Raw genomic sequence first — 18,846 nt, 5'->3', positions numbered from 1 at the left:
GAAGTTAAAAATGTACACCTTATTTCCAGTCTGAATTCATCAAGCTTTAACTTCCAACCACTGAATGGTGTTACAACTTTCTCGGCTAGACTGAAAATCCCTTTATTAAATATTTGTTTCCCATGTAGATACTCAGACTAATCAAGTCACTTCTTTATCTATTTAACTTAACAAAAAGACGCTTGGCTCAAGAAGCTCTGTCATTATAGTCTCTAGACCAAAAGGAAAGGAGTGAATAACTAAGTGGAGAAAAAGGAATACAGGAGAACTTACAGGACGGTAAGATACTCTGAGAAAATACTTTTGTGAATTCAGCTTTCAATTCCCCCATTTCCTTGAACTGTATAACCATTAAAAATCTGAATGAGATGTACAAGGTTCTTTAAAGATTGTGATCAGAGAGAACACCTTTCTGAATGAGTTAAAAACAAAAACAGAACTGGTAAAGCTGTTCACTATATTCCAACCACATCTATCTCCTAATGAACTTCACTGTGTAAAAAAGGGTGTCTGTGCTGATCTTAACTGACTGGAGCGGCAGCAGCTCCCTCCTACAGTAAATCTTAAAACTCTAATTCACATCCTATCAATACTGAACGTAAATGAACAGAGCAGACAAATAACAACCCAACTGGAGGTCATAATCACATAGGAGCAAAGAACAGTGAAGCACAAGCACGTCAAATGGCTGGTCACATGACAAGTTTCAGTTATAAAATTATATTAATATTCTTTTTGCACACTTTTGGGTGCTCTTGACCAAAACAAAAAAATATTAAACTAGTCAATGAAAATCTTAGATTGTGAAAACAAAGCTGTCCACCAAATCTGATTCTATCATTTCAATATGAACAGGCTTCTTCCAGGAAAACAGTTTTAGTTACCTCTCTGCCACAATGCTCAATTTTTAAAGTTGTGCAGCCACTTTTTTGCTGAAACAAATGCTTAAAATAAAAACTCTACAAGATTTATCATTTCCCATGTACATGTAAAACAAAGTCAACCATTACAAGATTGTGTTTCAATGTTCTGACCATCCTGGAACAGAACAATGGTCTGCAGTGGTAATTATATCACTAATTTTATTATCTTAAACCAGCTGCTTTCCTAGTTGTAATCCAATTAAACATCTACATAATATCCACTACAACAACAACAACAACAACAACATAAGGAGGAAGTCCCAAGTGAAGCTATCCAGAGCAAAAATGGTTTAAAAATATATTAAACTAGTTTGTGAACAGTTTGATATAAGCGATGTAGTGCTACCAACCAGGCTTGGAACTGAACATACCTAAACTGGTCTGGCCTGGTGATTTAGGCTGCACTGGAATAGAAGAAATTTAAGTTCAGCAGCAATAATTAAAAGCTCAGCCTGGCATTATGGAGCATCAATGAGGAGGAGGAAGGTCTGCTGCATTACTCTCTGTACCCCCATCCTGAATTAGTGATGTAATGCAGCGGTCCCCAGACTTTTCAGGGTCAGCCCTCCCCTGCACCCTAGCAAGTGGCTGAGGGCAGAGCTGCAGCCTGGGCCTGCCACGCCCCCTTGAACACTCCTCTGCATCCCCCAATGCACTGCAGAGGAGTGTGGCAGTTAAACTGTAGGCAAAAAGATAGAGGAGGATGAAGGGCTGATATCATAACCTAGTCCCAGATTTGGACCTTAGCGTCCAAAATATGGGTGTTAGCATACCCATAGCTTAGTTACCAGCTTGGACCTGGTAAAGCTGCCACCACCCAAAAAATTAGAGTGTTTTGGGGCACTCTGGTTCCCCCAAAAACCTTCCCTGGGGACCCCAAGACCCAAATCCCTTGAGTCTCACAACAAAGGGAAATAAACTTTTTCCCTTCCCCCCCTCCAGGTGTTCCTGGAGAGATGAACAGAAGCAAGCTCCGTGAATCTAAACAGAGGGATTCCACCCTCCCCGTTTCCAGCCTTGGAAAACAAAAGTACCGAGAGCTAATCTCTCTTCCCCCCTCACCCAGAGGGAATGCAAAGTCAGGCTAGTAAATCTAACACACACAGATTTCCCCCTGACTTCTTCCTCCCACCAATTCCCTGGTGAGCACAGACTCAATTCCCTGGAGTTCCCCACTAAAGAAAAACTCCAACAGGTCTTAAAAAGAAAGCGTTATGTAAAAAGAAAGAAAAAGTACATAAAAATGGTCTCTCTGTATTAAGGTGACAAATACAGGGTCAATTGCTTAAAAGAAATATGAATAAACAGCCTTATTCAAAAAGAATACAATTCAAAACATTTCAGCAACTATACCCATGTAAATACAAAAAAAAAACCAAACAATAACCCCTATTGTATTATGATCTCTGTACTCACAACTTGGAAACAGAAGATTAGAAAGCAGGAAATAGAAAAATCCTCCCCATAGCCGAGAGGGACAGATTCAAGACAAAGAACTCAGACACAAACTTCCCTCCACCCAGACCTGAAAAAGTCTGGTTTCCTGATTGGTCCTCTGGTCAGGTGCTTCAGGTTACTTTTTTTCAGGTGAAAGAGACATTAACCCTTAGCTATCTGTTTATGACAGCTGAGCAACCATGTGGATTGGGCATAAAGGTCACAAGTGGTAAGGCAGGGTTCACACTGAGATGCCTGAAAGCACCTAGAGTACATGTCAGAGCAAGTTACCAATTACAGGCTGAATCCTGCAAGCTCTGGCTCACATGAGTGGACCTTAATCTCATCAGTAGTCTCACTCAAGTCAGTGTGACTGCTGGTATGAGTAAGAGTTTGCAATTTCAGATCCTCATACATTAACTGTAAGTAGTGAGCTTGCATAACAGTACCCAAATAAAAGCTATAGTTAAAACAAGCCCCATATAATGTATTCTGAAGTTCAAAAAGCAGTACAGTGCACTTCCACCAGCTACTTCTGCACTGAAAGAGGGGGAGAAAAATGAGATCCAGATGGTACCACCCAGATATCCCAGAACTGTGCAGTGGAGATCCACTCCAGGGCATGAGAACCTATGTGGCACTCCCAGCCATATGGGACTGGGGAAAGAAACTGCAGGAAGGAGCCAGCCAGAAACTGAAGACAGCAGAACAGCTGCAAAAACAGTTCATGCAGGGACAGACATAGAGACTCATGATATCATCACTGCTTTCTGCAGTTTTCACTATGAGCATTCTCCCGCCTGGGCTGACTGGCTGTTTGCTCCAACTCCTTTTGTTTCCCCTCTTCCTTTGTCTTTCCACTTAACTAATATCCTCCTAACATAACATCACCCCCACCACCCTACATACTGAAAACATGACGACATTTGCCAGCCATCACACTGATCACGCTGTTTGTATGTTACATTCATTTCCTCTGCCCTCCATCTGTATTGTCTATTTAGATTGTAAACTCTTGGGGGCAGGGGCAGTCTACTGCAGATTTTCACAGGTGCCTAGCACAATGGGACCCTGTTCCCAGATGACCCCTAGGCGCTACCCTAACAAACATTTTACTTTTTCAATATTTCTGCCCCGGCAGACCACATGTTTTTGCTTTTACAGTGCAGGACTGGAATAGTAGGCTTGTGTTTAAATGGCCTATTCAGAAATGTAGGTTTTTCATTTTCAATGGAAATGTCACTAATACCATCTGAAAATATCTGCACTCCCAGGTGATCCATCTTCACAAAAAGTACAATACGCTGTTTCAATCTGGCAGGAAGAGGACAAACTGCTCCTACTGGTATATTGTTAAAAGGGCCAGAGGAAAGGAGGTAGGGAGTAGTAGATTTCTATAGTGGGAAAAATATTGGCAAAATTTTTTTTTCTATTTCTCCAGAAAAGTTCCATACTTTTCAAAAAAATCATAAAGGCATTATTTAAAGTGCTGCATAAATGAATACAATTTACGTATATACTGTAGGGCCTCACTGCAAATAGAACAAGCTCTACTGCTCTGTAGTTAGAGAAGAGCTTTCTATAGCAACTTCCCAAAAGAATGTAATCAAAATAAAAACCACCGTTCATGTTCATCACTGCCAGCTCCTCAATGCCAGAACTGAACTTACTGAATGAAGCCATGAGAAGAAAAACAAAGTCTTTGTACCACCAGAACCACATATGCAATTTTTTATAGAAGACTCTGTATAGTGACTCAAATACTCTGGTTATTTTGCTATAAAATAACCCCAACTGAATATGACTTTTCAATATTACAATATAATGTGCAAAACTGTTTTGGAAAGGGAAATAAAAATCGATATGCATGACAAGTAGCTCGTGCTCTAACTGTAGTTTATTTAGATGCTTAAAACATCTATATACAGCATAATCAATTATGTGTAACTGTTTATTTTATGGATAAAATTAACTCCTCTCTCCATGAGGCCGGAAGAAATGGGCATAGCACAAAGAATTAAGTAGGAGTTGGTGGATGGAATTCAGCTTGTAGCATCAAGGCACGCTATGAGACTACAGCTTAATCCTTCCACACCCTTGTTGTTTAGGTTTCTAGATCCTGGATCTGCCAAAGAGTGCATCTATTAGGCCACTTCCTAACCTACTCACCACACATCTATTAACAGCTGCTTATTCTGAGCCAGAGAGGAAACCACTTCTGCAACATGCAGGTATACTATGGACTCTGCACTCACACACTTTGCTCAAGATTATCCCTGGAGTTTGACAGCTCAGGGGACTTTGCATGGGCCTTCCTGTAAGAGACTGAATTCCATCCTATAAAGGGAAATTGTCCAGTTAAAATTATTACAGGTGTTTCTAATAACATCTTGAATTATAAGAACAACCAACATTTAAGGATCTAAGGTAAGATCTTGATTCCTTTAGCATCAATGGCAGCTTTGCCCCCGACTTTAATGGGTCAAGGATTTCACTTCTGGTTTATTTTGTATTTGACTCAGTCTGAACAAAGAAAACAGACAATCAGTTTCACTTTGTGGCTTTTATGTGACAGCACAATGATGTAGTGTTTTGTTGTAAACACTTCAAGGAAAGGTCCAAATACACATAAAAACCTGTTTTCAGTTAATCAAATCAAACACACTACATTTTTACTAATTTTATCTTCTATAATAAATGAATGAAAATATTGTTTTTCCTGAAAGTAGCCTGGCAATATCTGTTTAATAAAAAAAATTTAAATAAAGTGTGAGTAATTTATGTTGGAATAATATAAACTGAGTTAGACAAGACAAAAACAGAATTTCTCTTGATTTCTCATTTACCAAGTGCATGTTAAAGGTTGTTTAAGAAGTTTTTAGCAGTTATAAGATAGGTAAGTGGCAAGGAAGGCCCAGTGGAGCAGCTGGATATTGCAAAATCCAGTTTGGAAACTAAATACCATGTCTCCCAACTACTTCCTGGAAGGCTGTACAGTTTAGACAGAATTGCAGAAAGTGAGAATTTGGCATCTGGAACTTCCCATAATTCACAAAAGTGAGCCTCTAATACTAAGCCTCTCAAATCAGGAGAGTCTTGTTTCCAGATGATAGAACTGACATCAACTCCAGTTGCTAAAGGGCTATGTTGACAGAGAAGCCTATAGTTTTTAATAAAACCATGCAGATTTTTGGTCAAATGTTCCAAATCTTGGATTTTAAAATCTTCTGGAAATCTCACTTGGTTCCTCAGTAGAAATGGAGACTTGAGATAGGACATTTTCCTCTTCTAACACAGGAATCTCTGACCAGAGAAATTCCTCATAGAAACCAAACTCACAGAAGCTTCAAGCTCACATTTGTTTTGCAAACAAAAAGGCAAGAGCCAGCAGCTCACGAACTGCAGCTAGGTACAAAATAGTTATCCCAGAATAGGCTCTGTAGCGAAGACATATCCAAAGATCATTCTATAATGAACTACAGACTGAGCAAATAATTCAGAACCTTTGCCCAATTCAAGAGGCAAAGAACAAAACCAGAAAAAGATTATGTTTTTTTCCTGTGATTGCCAGAAACACACACACACACACACACAAACAAACTGGGGAAGCGCTGAGAGAGATAAGAGAAGTCTGCTCAAGGTGACAAAATGTTTAAAGTTATTGAGTGCTTCTTATACCAATCAGCTACTGAAAAGAAGCAACAACCCCTTCAATCTCAACTTGGAGGATCCTGAATGTGCTTCTGTATTGTTTTTAAAAAACAATTTAAAAAATAAAAAAAAAAAAAGGAAAAAACCTCTTCTACCATACATGTATTTAGAATGAGTTAAATCTCAGAGAAGTCATCTTCATATGCAAGGCTGTAGTATTTCATAATTTATGAATGGCTCCTTTCACAAAATTAATTATCTGCTCCATTTTTAGTAAGATTTATGAGAATCTTTTTCTGTTTGGAATATGTCCAAATGGAGCCAGTTTATTCTTTCAGGACATACACTATAATAAGTCTAATTTTTCTCCTGTTAGGTGGCCCAGCTCTTTCATTATAATCACAAGAAACAATAAGTATTATCCTGAAAGCACAAAGTTTTATTTTTGCAATAAACGTACAATTTCTCAAACCAGAAGTATGTAATTTTCTCTCAATAAAAATTTCATTTTTCTAAATTAGGTGTAATATTTTTCCTCTCTCCACAGATCCAAATCTTCATGGCTGAATATTGTAACTGTTATGGTAATGTCTTTCAAACAAACCATTCCTTAATAAAAAATTATTTTGAAAATCTAAAAAGTCTAAAGTTCTTCTGACCATATGATGTCAAGAAAGAAAGAAAGCTATTATACAGTTACTAGATATTTATATTCTTATTTTCTCCCCTTTACCCACCCACAACCCCCCATTCCTACCGCTTTTTGCGCTGGTAGCCCAGAATTTTTAATTATGCTATCTTTGCATATAATTTGATCTGAACTGGATATAAAGACTACAGGAATAATGGACACTGCCTGTTTAAGAAAATAAGAACAAAATTATGAGAAATGGGACAAAAATGCAACAACAAAACACTGCTGGAAGGAGGTAGTAATATTGTAATATAAAAACTGGTAGTAATATTTGGTAGCAGCTGGCAGGAACTATTGCTGAGCAGGTAAACAACGTTAGGAGGGCTGTGGATGTGGCAGAAAAGAAAGAGAAAGAACAGTAAGAAGAGAGGAACTGTGAGCCTGATGTTTACAGTGATGCCAAAATTTTCAAAAACAGCCATTTATTTTAGATGTTGCAATTTTTGGGTACCCAGTATCTTTGGGCCTGATTTTTTAGAAGTGTTAAGCACTTTGACAGGAGTTGAAAGTATTTAGCTGAATATACCTTCCTGTAACAGGAAGCTGATGAGCTATCTGAAGAGGGGGGAAGATCACGGAAATATACCAGCATTGTCCTCTTCCCAAATAGTTGCTGCACAAGTGGTGTCCTTGAAACAGGCATGTCATCAGGGCGGTGTGAAGAACTTCTGAGAGCGAATAGCCAGTAAGGCAGCTATGGATTGGTACAGTCTCTGGAATAACTAATTCTGGACTCATTTTCATCAGTGAAAATGACAAGAATTCTGGCATAACATATGTTGATCTAATTAGTATAAAATAAAGCTTCATCAACTGACCTGCACTACCCACACTACTGAAGGGAAAAAAAAGTAAAAAACTTCAGTAAGATTATTGACAGTTATATGAGCACCAAAACTGATCAAAGAACCCTGTTTTTATAAGAGGGAGCAAGAAGGGGGAAAACCCAGCGCTCCTTAAAGTAGAGACTCTACTTGCACATAGGAGAGCAAGAACTCTAAAAATAAAAAAAGTGAACAAATGTTGTTATGTATGTATTTAAACTGCACCTTCTGAACATAATTTGAAAATCTGGAAACTGTGAGGGTATTTAGACTTTGGAATACAGTTTAGAGAATGTGATGAAAGCTCCATCACTGGGATAATGAAATACAGAGGAGAACATTCAAAGACATAATACAGAGAAAAATCCTGCCTTGACAGACAAATTGACAAGATCAACTAATATGAGTGATTAGGCTGGAAAGATTTATTTTTATCTGCAAGTGTCAGTAAAGGTTGATTCCACCACATACGCACACAATTTTTTCACATCGATAACAACTGAAATGTATAGATAAAGTCAGAAAAATGTTGCTTGAGAACTTAGTCTGATTTAAGGATATTTACTTTGCATATTGTAACGTGATATTGACAATTTGTGTTTTAATGTTTATAAAGCTTCTACCTTTTGAATCTGAATGCCTACTGTCATTAATTATTGGCAGATATCGCTGCCCATAATTTCACAGCAACTGTGAACACTTAAAATAGAAAAAATGCTTAAAAACATAGATATTATCCATTGAAATTATAACTCAAATTCTATCAAACCTAAATATGACCCCTCCAGATTTAATGTACATGAATTTATGAAATTACAGACAGAATGGCTAAAAGGTTGTGCTAAAGTACAAATCAACAGCCCAGCATCTATTTTTCCAGAGTGTCATCTAATGGTTCAAATAAACTGGGAGCCAGGACTTGGGGTTCTTTTCCTGGCTGTGTTGCTGACTAGTGGTGTGACCAGGGACAAGTTTTTTGACATATCCTAATTTACTAATCTGTTAAATGGGGGACAAAAGCTTGTGTAATTAATAAGGTTATTTGAGGTTCAATCAGTGTTTGAGATTCTCAAAAAGATTCCTTATACAGCTAAGCTATTGAAGTGTACTCTTGCAGGAATGAAAAATTAGGGGCTTTCCTTGTTTACCAGATAGCCTGTAAATTTCAGTTTCCACTTTCCATCAGTGAATTTTACAGGTATAATATTTTGTTTCAATAATAGTCTAGCAAGTGTGTTGTGCATCTTCACATTTTTTCATTTTTTAGAAAGTCAATGTAGCAGTCAAGAATACTACGTTCCAGAGAAGAAACGTGATTTTAAAAAAAAAGTGTAAACAACATAATTACACACCCACATCATTTTCAGAAATGCTCAAAATGCATGGGTTTATACAATAACCCATTGATACAAACTCTGCTACACAGTGTTCTCTGAAAAAAGAATCTGTAGGTTATGTCTACACAGCGTTTTTTAGCTCTGATGTAGCTGCACTATAGCAAACCCCTAGTACAATCGTACAGCACTAGTGTAAATCCTAGTTTGAAATTGGTGAAAGCTGTCCCAGTGCAAGTTTACACTGGTGCAGTTTTATTACACTAGAGGTTTGTCTTGGTGCAGCTACATTTGTTGCTAACGGAAAAGATCTTAATCATATGCTTTTAAAAACAAGCTACACAATTGTTCGATAATTTTAAATTTTTTTTAATCTTTTATGATTACAGCAGATAAACAAGCAGTCAGGAGTATGGGTGTCCATGGTTTTTGAATCAGAAACCTGGGATACACATCTTTACTATATATTTAGTCTGTTCTCTGCTTCTGAAGGTGCCACACATGCTCAGCTCCTACTGACTTCAAAAGCTGACATTTTGTATCACATTGAAGAATCAAGAATATGAAACATGGGGCTAGATTTCTTCTCGCCTCGTAACATTAGCAAGCACATCACAAACGTCCTGCAAGTTTTAAAAGACCGAATTTTAAGAGTAGTACTTACGGTTGGCATAGTTTTACCAGGTCCTGGTCAGTGGTGTTTGGAGGCAGTCCTCTTATGTAAAGGTTTGTTTTACTTAATTGATCCCAACCTGAGTTGCTGCTGCTACTGCTGTTGTTATTACTGCTGATGGTGCTGGGACTAGGAGGAGCCATTGGGTGGGATGGTACAATGGACGGCTGCAAAATAAAGACAGAGCGAATTGTCAGAATGAAATACAGACTAATTGCAGAGTGAACAGAACATTTGCTAGTCTGAACATGTTAACTCTGTGCAGTTACTCGTATTCTAAATACATCCGTTTTCACCATATTTGGCATGGGATCATTAGGCGTACTCTAATACACAGAATAATAAATCTCAAACAATTTAAGTGCAAGACACTGATTCATAATACATATACCCTCTGCATGTCTTCTGGATCCCTCTTTCTGGGCTGTTCAGATCAGGACACCTCTCAGGATTAGGATGAAAATGGCCTGGGCTCCCAGAAGATGGGGGGGTGGGGGGTGGCAGCCATGATAGTGAGTCTCACGCCGGTAGACTCCATATGATCTCTTATTTTCCCCCTAATGTCTCTTTCTTTAAAGATGCCAAAAAGAGAGTGGCAAGTGAAAAAACACTTCCCCCTCATTATTTTGTCCACCAGTTAAGCCTAATATGTGATACATCAATTCCGGTCCATTAATTCCTGGTTTCACACTTTCCGTTATTCTGAAGCAAGATTTTAACATTGTGCTTGATCATATCAGTGGACCCTTTTTGTTAGGTTAATCCAGTTTTTCCTTTCTCCTTTTCATATCTTTTCCCATCAACATTTATTATAGGGTATTGTGACATCTTACAAACTGTCACACACTTATTTACAGTGAGCTCACAACTAGAGTAAATTTGTACTTCTAATGACAACAGAATTATAGAAGTAAATATTAAATTCCATAGCAAAAAATCCTTCTTTATCACTCATGTCTCTGTGTACCTTACACAGATTAATTTATCCTCATAAGTCCCCTGCATAGTAGGGAAGTATTTTTATTATGTCACTATTTTACAGACAGAGAACAAAGGTTACAGGCCAGATTTTTAAATGTATCTAAGCACCTAGGTACCAGTGGAATTTTCAGGCGTGCCTATGTGACTAATTCCTACTGATTTCAGTGTTTTTGAAATACTTCGAGAATCTCAGATAAAGAGCTCATATGAATCCAAATTATTAAAGTTTCAGTGGGAGTTAGGAACGAAGGTATGGTGAAATACCACTAGGCACCTCTCAGCATCTTTAGGCACCTAAATACTTCTTAATAATCTAGCCCTAAGTGACCTGCCTATAGTCCTACAGAAAGCAAGTGGATGAGCTGGGAACTGATTTAAGAACTCCCGAATCCTAATCCTGTGCCTAAATTGCAGCACAATATGACACAATAGAACCAGAAAGGAACTCCCTTACAAAAAAGTATGCGATATTGTAATTTAAGAACATTTTAATGCATATGCATAGACATAAGGCAGAGCTAAGGTTACATATGTAAATTCCATAAATTGCAAGGTTTACCCCCTGGTAGAGTGTGTCCACAAGGCAAAGCCCCTTTTCTGCAAAACTTCAGAGCACCACAGCTTGGGAAGGCAGCAGTAAAGAGTCACAATAGATTAGGATGGAAGAAAAGTGAACGAAAGTGAATTCTAATATAGATTTGGAGGTGGACACTTAGGACACGAGAAGAGCGAAACTATTCAGGAGTCATGGGGGGTGGGGAAAGCGAGGCACGCTGTTGTAAGCAGAGAAAAATATCAGATATAAGCACACCTTTGTAGCTAATCATAATTGTATTTCTCTCTTTTTATAAAATACCCAATTTCTTTTGAAAGATTTACATTTTGAGTTCAAGTCTTGACCCAAAGTTTTGCCCAGGCATGATTCAAAATTGGAAAGAAATTAAACCCTCCCTTTAAATTTGTAATGGAAACCCTGAGGAATTCTTAACTGTAACATCACTATATGTGCAGTTAGAGCATACTGCTTCCACTAACACAAAGCAATTTTTTTAGGGTTTTAAGCTATGCACAAAGGAATTAACTTTAGAAAATTTTCATATTGCACTAAAAGCTAGGCTTGCATAATACTATTCCCTTCCCTAAAATCGGTCTCTTTTGAAAGTTACACTAATGTGTAAGTTGACGAAAGATACAATTGTTCTGTTTAAAGTTTCATAGTCAACTGCTTTCCTCATATTACATTATACACACACAACTTCCGCTGAAATCAGTCACACTCATGCACATAAGTATGAGGCCAAAATTTGGCTCTTAGATGGCAATTATAATATGCACATATAGCAAATAGAAACTATTTTCAATGCTTTTTTGCATGTACTTTGTATATTATTTAGATCCTAAAATCTTGTTATATTATGAAGAACGTAAACACTATAACGGGGGGGGGGGCAAACTGGGCTCTTTTACAGTTAAAGTGCAGCTCGTGGAGACCCCTACATCCTCTCATCCACCCATCAGACCAAGGGTGTAGGGGGAGCTTGGGACCGCTGCCTTGCATCAGGGTGATGGAGTAGGGGCTTCTGCCCAGCAGGGAGGGAGGTCTCAGGGCTTCAGCCCTGCAGGGCATGCCTCTTGGGGCTTCAGCAGGAGTAGGGCTGAAGCTCCGAGTCCAGGCAGATACCTCCTGTGGGGCTGAAGCCTCATCAGGTGTGTCCCAGCTCTCAAAATTCAGAAGATTGTTGCATGAAGCTCAGAGGGTCAGTAAGTTTGGCCACCACTGCACTATAAACTGGTTTGTGTGGAGGAGGGGGGCGGCGGGGGGGGGGGGAACGACACCTCACTTACTAGTTTGTGGCAAGTGGAGAGAGAGTTTTTCCTCGTGAGTGCAGGGGGAAGTCCCAAGACACATATTTATGAGGAATTTATGCTTTTTCTTAAATATGAAATTGCTTCTGGTCCTAGTGGTTATATTCAAATAGGAAGTGAATGTAAGTCTATGCAATGTTGTGTTCCTAAAGCTACAGACAGCTTTCAGTGGCTGCCAGTTTCTTCCAACTTTACCCACCTCAAAATGCTTTACAATTACAGCTGTTCAAAAGAAAGAGTGACTCAGAAACACACAATCACTGGATTAAACGGCCAGTGACATCTTAAAACCATACACTGTAAGCAAATTTCTTTACCTATTTTATCAGTAACGCTGTTATACTAATGAAATAATCGAAAAAGTAAAATTCATTTGCTACTATTTACACTCTTTATTTACTTCTTATACTACTCTGAGCATGTACAATGAGAAATCAATTATGCTAGTTTCACTTTTGTTTGTTGCTAGTTTTACTTTCAAATTCTTATTGTTGCATAGCTTAGGTTTGACACACTGTTGGGAAATGTGTTTGCTTAATAGCAGATTTTATTAACATTAACTGCAAATGTTTCGATTGGTTTTAGGTTTTATAAAAGCTTATTTTACAAAACAAATTCTGCTCCAAATTAAAATGGAGTCTCTTTAAGAGCAGCAGTTGATCTAGTGATATGAACTTAAACTTCTGGCAATGTGATTTATAAACTGGAATCTACAAGGCAACACATTAATTCCTAATGTTCCTACAGGAACATTTTCCTATTGAAATGAATTACAGGATCTTAAAATTAAAGCTAAATCAGCGTAAATGATTAATAAAGCTGAAGAATAGATGGCCTCTGCTGTGTAGTAACAATATCTCTTTTCATTATAAATGTCATCCCCAGTCCACATTGGTTTACCATTTCCTTCCTACTACTCATTCCCAGAACTAATCAGCTATTAGACTTTTCCCCAGGAGTTTCCTCTATATCCCTTTCAGCACACACTGACTCACCTTCTACGTAAAATAGGTCACTCTATTGCTATACCGTGCCTCCCTGTTTCATTGGTGAGAATCTTCAAAGCCCTCAGAGCCTCACTCAGAGACCCTACTGCTAATCCTTCACAATCTCGTCCTGAGAGCAGTGATCAATGGAAAAGTTACAGGTAACGGTCACTAAGGTGAAATTTTCAAGGGCTGAGCATTCCCAGTGGAAGGCCCTCATCTGAGGAAGGCAAAGCCTTTGCTCCTCTTATGTGATTGTGAAAGGTCATTCTTTTTGACACAGGCAGTCCCTTTGTAACAGCAGAATTGCCTGTCAGCTTTTCCTCTGGATATAAAAAACAAACAACAGGAATAATCAGAGAATCTTAGAAGTGTAGGACCGTAAGGGACCTCGAGATCTTCTAGTCCAGTTCCCTGCACTCAAGACAGGACTAAATATTATCTAGACCATCTGTGATTGGTGTTTGTCTAACCTGCTCTTAAAAACCTCCAATGATGGGAGATTCCATAACCACCCTAGGTAAATGTACTGCAGTGCTTAACCACCCAAACAGTTAAGAAGTTTTTCCTAATGTCCAACCTAAACCTCCCTTGCTGCAAGTTAAGCCCATTGCTTCTTGTCCTATTCTCAGAGGTTAACAAGAAAATTTTTTCTCTCTCCTCCTTTTAAACAACCTTATAACCATATGTAATCCCGAATAAGAAAGCAGCACAAAGTGATGGGAGTGTATGGTCTTTAGGACTGAACCATTATTTCTTTAATTTCATATACTAGATACTACAGTGTTGGGTTCATTAGAAATGTATACATAAACTCATCTGTATTTGAGAACTTGGGTCACAGTCATGATCATTTCAGACAAGGAGAAGTGGACTCCTTTCACAATCAAAGGGAAAGGTTGCTGTTTGGTGCTTCAAGATACTCCTTTGACCCAGGAGTCCAGCAGACCACCCTTTAGTACTCCCAGTCTCTAACTGCCCTGGGAAATTCAAACAAGGGGACTTGAAGCTGAATATCTCGCATGCTGACACAGAATGCTACTCCTGTCCCAGCCATCTATAGCTCTCTAATTTAATTCAGACTATAAAAGCATGTTTATGGAGTTGAATATCGTGCATTTAATTATATTTTACTGTTTAATTGATATGCTCCATGTAGGGTGGAGGGGGGAGAAGATTACATGCACAAAGATGCCTTGGACTGAGGGAAAGGGAACAGGTCCTGTCCAGTGAAGTACTAAGTTATTATCTTTTACTCAAAAGCAAATCAATGAGCTAACAAGAGGAGGTTGGAAATAGGATGCATGTTCTGTGCTAAAAATAAATGGCAAAGAGAAATTAGTCTGACTGCTCTCTGATGAAGACAGTAGACTTCTCCACTTCCTTTTTATCAGTAAACACTGAACCCGGGCCATTGCATTCCAGTGTGCTCCTTATCCCAACAAACTGATGTCTGTAGTGAGGATTTCTCTGGGAGAGTCCCACAGGCTTCCCTTTAATTAAATTTCAATCTTTCAACCACCCTCTCTGATGCAGTATGACAGATTGAGCAAAGGTGGTGATTTTGAAAGTCTTTGGAGTCCAACTTCCCCTGAGGAAAAAGAATATCCAATGGATGACACAGACGGACCTGCTGTTGCAGTTTGCATCTACTGTACTCAGGCAGGCTCTCTGGCCCTCCCTGTACTTTGTCAGCTCTCCGACACAGAGTCGGAAAACTAGCTGCTTTCTAAGCACTTCCAGTACCCAACTCAATAGAGGGAGTTTTAGGGAGCTGGGTCCTCTGGACCCTCTCCAGTTGAGAAAGTCCTCAGGCTTACTTGGCCCCTTCCATACCCACAACCTATCAACCTCCTAAACTCTTGTGGGGAGTGGAAGGACCCTGCAGCGGAGGGGAGATTGGTACCTGCTCAATATGTGAGGCCTACACATCTTCCTAGGTCTCTCTGACTTACTCCATTCTCCCCTTTCACATAGGGCTATGGGCCTGACATCTGGGCGACTCACAGTGCCAAAGAGATCACTGCAAACCAGTATGTCTGGAAATCTCCATGGATATTCAAAGCCTTCTCCATTATTTCCTTTTTTCAGACCTTTCTCATCTGGCAAAGGTACTGATGCTCCAGAGGCTGGAAACAGAAACAAGTGCATTCTGAGAGCAGGCAAGTCCCTTCCATGCAGAGGACAACATCACACAAAAGCTCTGCATTATTAAATACTACTAAACTAGGTGCGGGGAGCAGCGCAAGCAGCAAGAGGCAAAGGGAGCCATTCACAGTTGGGCTGCTTTGAAAGCATCTCTAAAGTTTCAATGGAAGCAAAAGAATAAGACTTTCTTCCTTTGAGGACCTTACTCTTGGATCTGCTTGTTCTCTCCAAGCAGTGTTTCTGAAAGCTTCACTGACTGGCTCTTCCATCAGTGCCAGTGGAGGCGCACACTCCTGCCTCTTGGACCCAGGACTACCAACACTAAACCATATAAGCTATCGCTAGAAGAGAGCAGGAAGAGGAAAAAACAGCTAAGCTAATTCTCCTGCTCCTTTGCACAAGCCATCAGTGACTTCCTGCAACAACTCTCCTGCTCATGGCTGGTGACAGCCTTTTCCTCACCCATCCTTTCTTCCTCTCAGCTCTGCCTCTCAACTTTCTGGAGGAGGCTCTGAAGTTTCTGCTGTCTATATCAGAACAGCAACTTGCACAAGCCAGGCAACTAAGGCATGACAGGGCAATTTAAATCTAAAACTAAACTAAATTTACACTCAAAGTTAATTCACATTTTACTCTCTAGAGCCTCAGTGGGCTTCTTGGTGAGATCCGTGAATGCAGCATTACCACAGGTAATCTAGGGGAGTTAATCAGGAGGAAACCAGAGAAGGTTAAGAAACTCAGGTGCCTGAAGGAAGATGAGAGCTTTCTGCTGGGAACTGTGAGCTGCTGGGACAGATATCTGCATGCTTTTGTGGTCAACTCTTCATTGAGTAGGAAGATATGGAGCACTTGTTGCTAAGTTTTAGCCCAGGCAAAAAGGAATCAAGCTGTGATTACAGCAAAAAACCAACCAGAAGCTCTTTGGAACACTTTTATTTAATTAAATATTAATAAGTTTATACAGGAGCTATAAGCTAGGAGCACAATATTGAATGCAAATAATAAAGCATGAGCTTTACTTTATACAACAAGCTGGAGAATGTATTCCATTTTTTGGTGTAAATTAGAATCAGGAAATGCAATATTACAATGTTCTCCATCACTGGAAGTTTTAAAATAAAAGACTGGGTGTTTTTCTGAAAGATACGTTCTACTTCTAACGGGAACTTCAGGGAAGTCCCAATGGCCTGCAATATGCAAGAGGTCAAATTAAAATGATACAATGGTCCCTTCTGGCTTATCCTCTGAGATTGTCCTCCACAACTCCCTTGTATGTGCTTCTGATGCATCAGCCCAGAATGTAGATGACAAAAAAAATCAGTCTATATAAAATACAGTTTCAGGCATTTAATCTACCGCATGGAAAATTATCCAAAACTCCAATGCATAAAAACAACATCCAGCTAGATCAGAGCGGGCATGTTCAGAATTTTCTTATAGTTTCACTTCTCTGCAAGTCAGCAAGTATCTTATTGTTGTGAAACACCCTTTATGAAACTCATGCTCTCCTGACAGACATTAAGATATCCATTAAATACTGTTTTCAAAACTTCAGATCTCCCTAACCACACAGACACCAAAGTTATCTTAAGAAAACAGTGCAGCTCAGCTTTCATTGGGGGCATTAACTATCTCATTTGGAGGGTGCAAAAACACAGGCACCCCTGGTATTCAACTGCAAGCTTCAGTATTAGGCCTCGATGAGTTAACCTATGGTACCAGTTGAGTAGGTACAGTATGAATCCACACACTGCTCTTACCTTCTCAGGGTGCTAGGCACCATTTTGCTTTGAAGTCTGCTGTTTGCCCCAGCTACACATCTACGTATGTCTCAACAGGCCAAAAAGACCTATATTCCAGTAAACAGCGTTTAGGATTATGGGAACCTTTTTGATATAAGAGCACTGTACTGAGATTTAGACACCATAAACTCACTTAAATTTATTCAGAGACCTGCCTAATGCCTTTTTGTTTTGAATAATGGTACAGTATAAAATAGTAGACTAGTAAATTTTCCCCCAAAAAACCTATTTTTAGAAGAAAAATGGCTTTTTTGTCAAAACAAACATTTCTGCAGCAGAAGTCCTTTTAATAAACCTCTTCCTTCCCCCTTTCCCTCTTCCTTCCCCCTTTCCCTCTCCCCACCCCCCTAAAAAAAACAACAAAACCCTTTGGTTTTCAGCTGTTGAAAACCTGAAAATTTTTAAAGATGAATTCTGACAAAAAATGAAACCTTTCTCCATTTTCATCTAAAGTTTTCAAGAGATCAGAAATGCTTCCCAAATAGCTCTAGTAAATAGTCTCTCTTTCCTACCCCAACTCCACAGAGTCAGGGGTTCCATAGGGAACACTGATGAACACTAGAAATGTTGATTTCAGCTTGTTTGATACTTGCACTGAATATCACACGTAACGGGCTGTGAAATACCCTCGCATGATGCTGCTAATAAACACATTTTACCAATTAATGCTATATTTCTGTTTCAAATTCTATATCCTGTTAAAATACAAACTAAAAATATTTAAATATCAAATTATAAAAATGTTAATCATTAGATAATGCAAGATTAAGTATTTTTTCAACAACTGGGATTTTTTTTATTTAAACTAAAATGTTGTGTTCCTGTTCATTTTGCAATATCCTGCCATTCCCCTCTTCCCTTTAGACAGTAATTACAGGACACAAATGTTAAGCCATGAAAGATATCTGTCGGAAGAAGCATCTGCTTTTTTGGCAAACTCCATAGCATTGGTATCACTGGAACTGTTGCTAGATTGTTTGTCACAGTGTTAGACCACAGATGCGTTTTCTGGCTGACATGAGAGCTGGCATGTCATTTTCTATTTATTCTATATATTTTATATATATATAATTTTAAACACTGAAGAACTTGTGCACGTCTGTGTATACGGGAATCAAGTCCTATTAAAAACACATTGTACATGACTAAGTCTGCTGTGTCTGCTGCTTGTTACACTTAGCATAACTGTCTCACTGTTACTATGTGCACACACCATCCCAATCTTAAAATTAGAATGTAATCTCTTTGGGTAAGGACCAACTTTTTGTTATGTATGTGTCCTGTACTTAACACATAGCTCCCCTGCCCCTTCCTCATTCCTGAGCAAAGCCTTGAGGCACTACAAATAATTATTACATGATGGTTTAAAAGGAGGTGGCACATTGCTATGGATGTCTCACTCTACACAACTCATTTGGATACTGTCTACAAATTCAGCATTAATTCCATATGCTTTCTGTTGCTCGATCATGCAGCTTTGTATTTAAGCTTCATAAATACAATCTTACACATGGCAAGTCACAGTCG

At 38.9% G+C, this 18,846-nt stretch overlaps 1 protein-coding gene across 4 annotated transcripts in view; it reads right to left on the bottom strand.

The window, feature by feature from the left end:
* RBMS1 (RNA binding motif single stranded interacting protein 1) overlaps window positions 1-18,846 on the bottom strand; it is a 198,141-nt gene that overhangs the window by 90,348 nt on the left and 88,947 nt on the right. For all 4 annotated transcript variants that reach the window (XM_050969310.1, XM_050969311.1, XM_050969313.1 and 1 more), the window contains exon 2: window positions 9,528-9,703. In XM_050969310.1, coding sequence (XP_050825267.1) covers window positions 9,528-9,703 — 176 coding nt within the window. The remainder of the gene's footprint in view (window positions 1-9,527; window positions 9,704-18,846) is intronic.

Source organism: Gopherus flavomarginatus, chromosome 10 (genome assembly GCF_025201925.1).
Source record: "Gopherus flavomarginatus isolate rGopFla2 chromosome 10, rGopFla2.mat.asm, whole genome shotgun sequence".
NCBI classification, from domain to species: domain Eukaryota; kingdom Metazoa; phylum Chordata; order Testudines; family Testudinidae; genus Gopherus; species Gopherus flavomarginatus.
The sequence above is the reverse complement of the archived record's forward strand: the minus strand, read 5'-3'. Positions and strand labels throughout refer to the sequence as shown.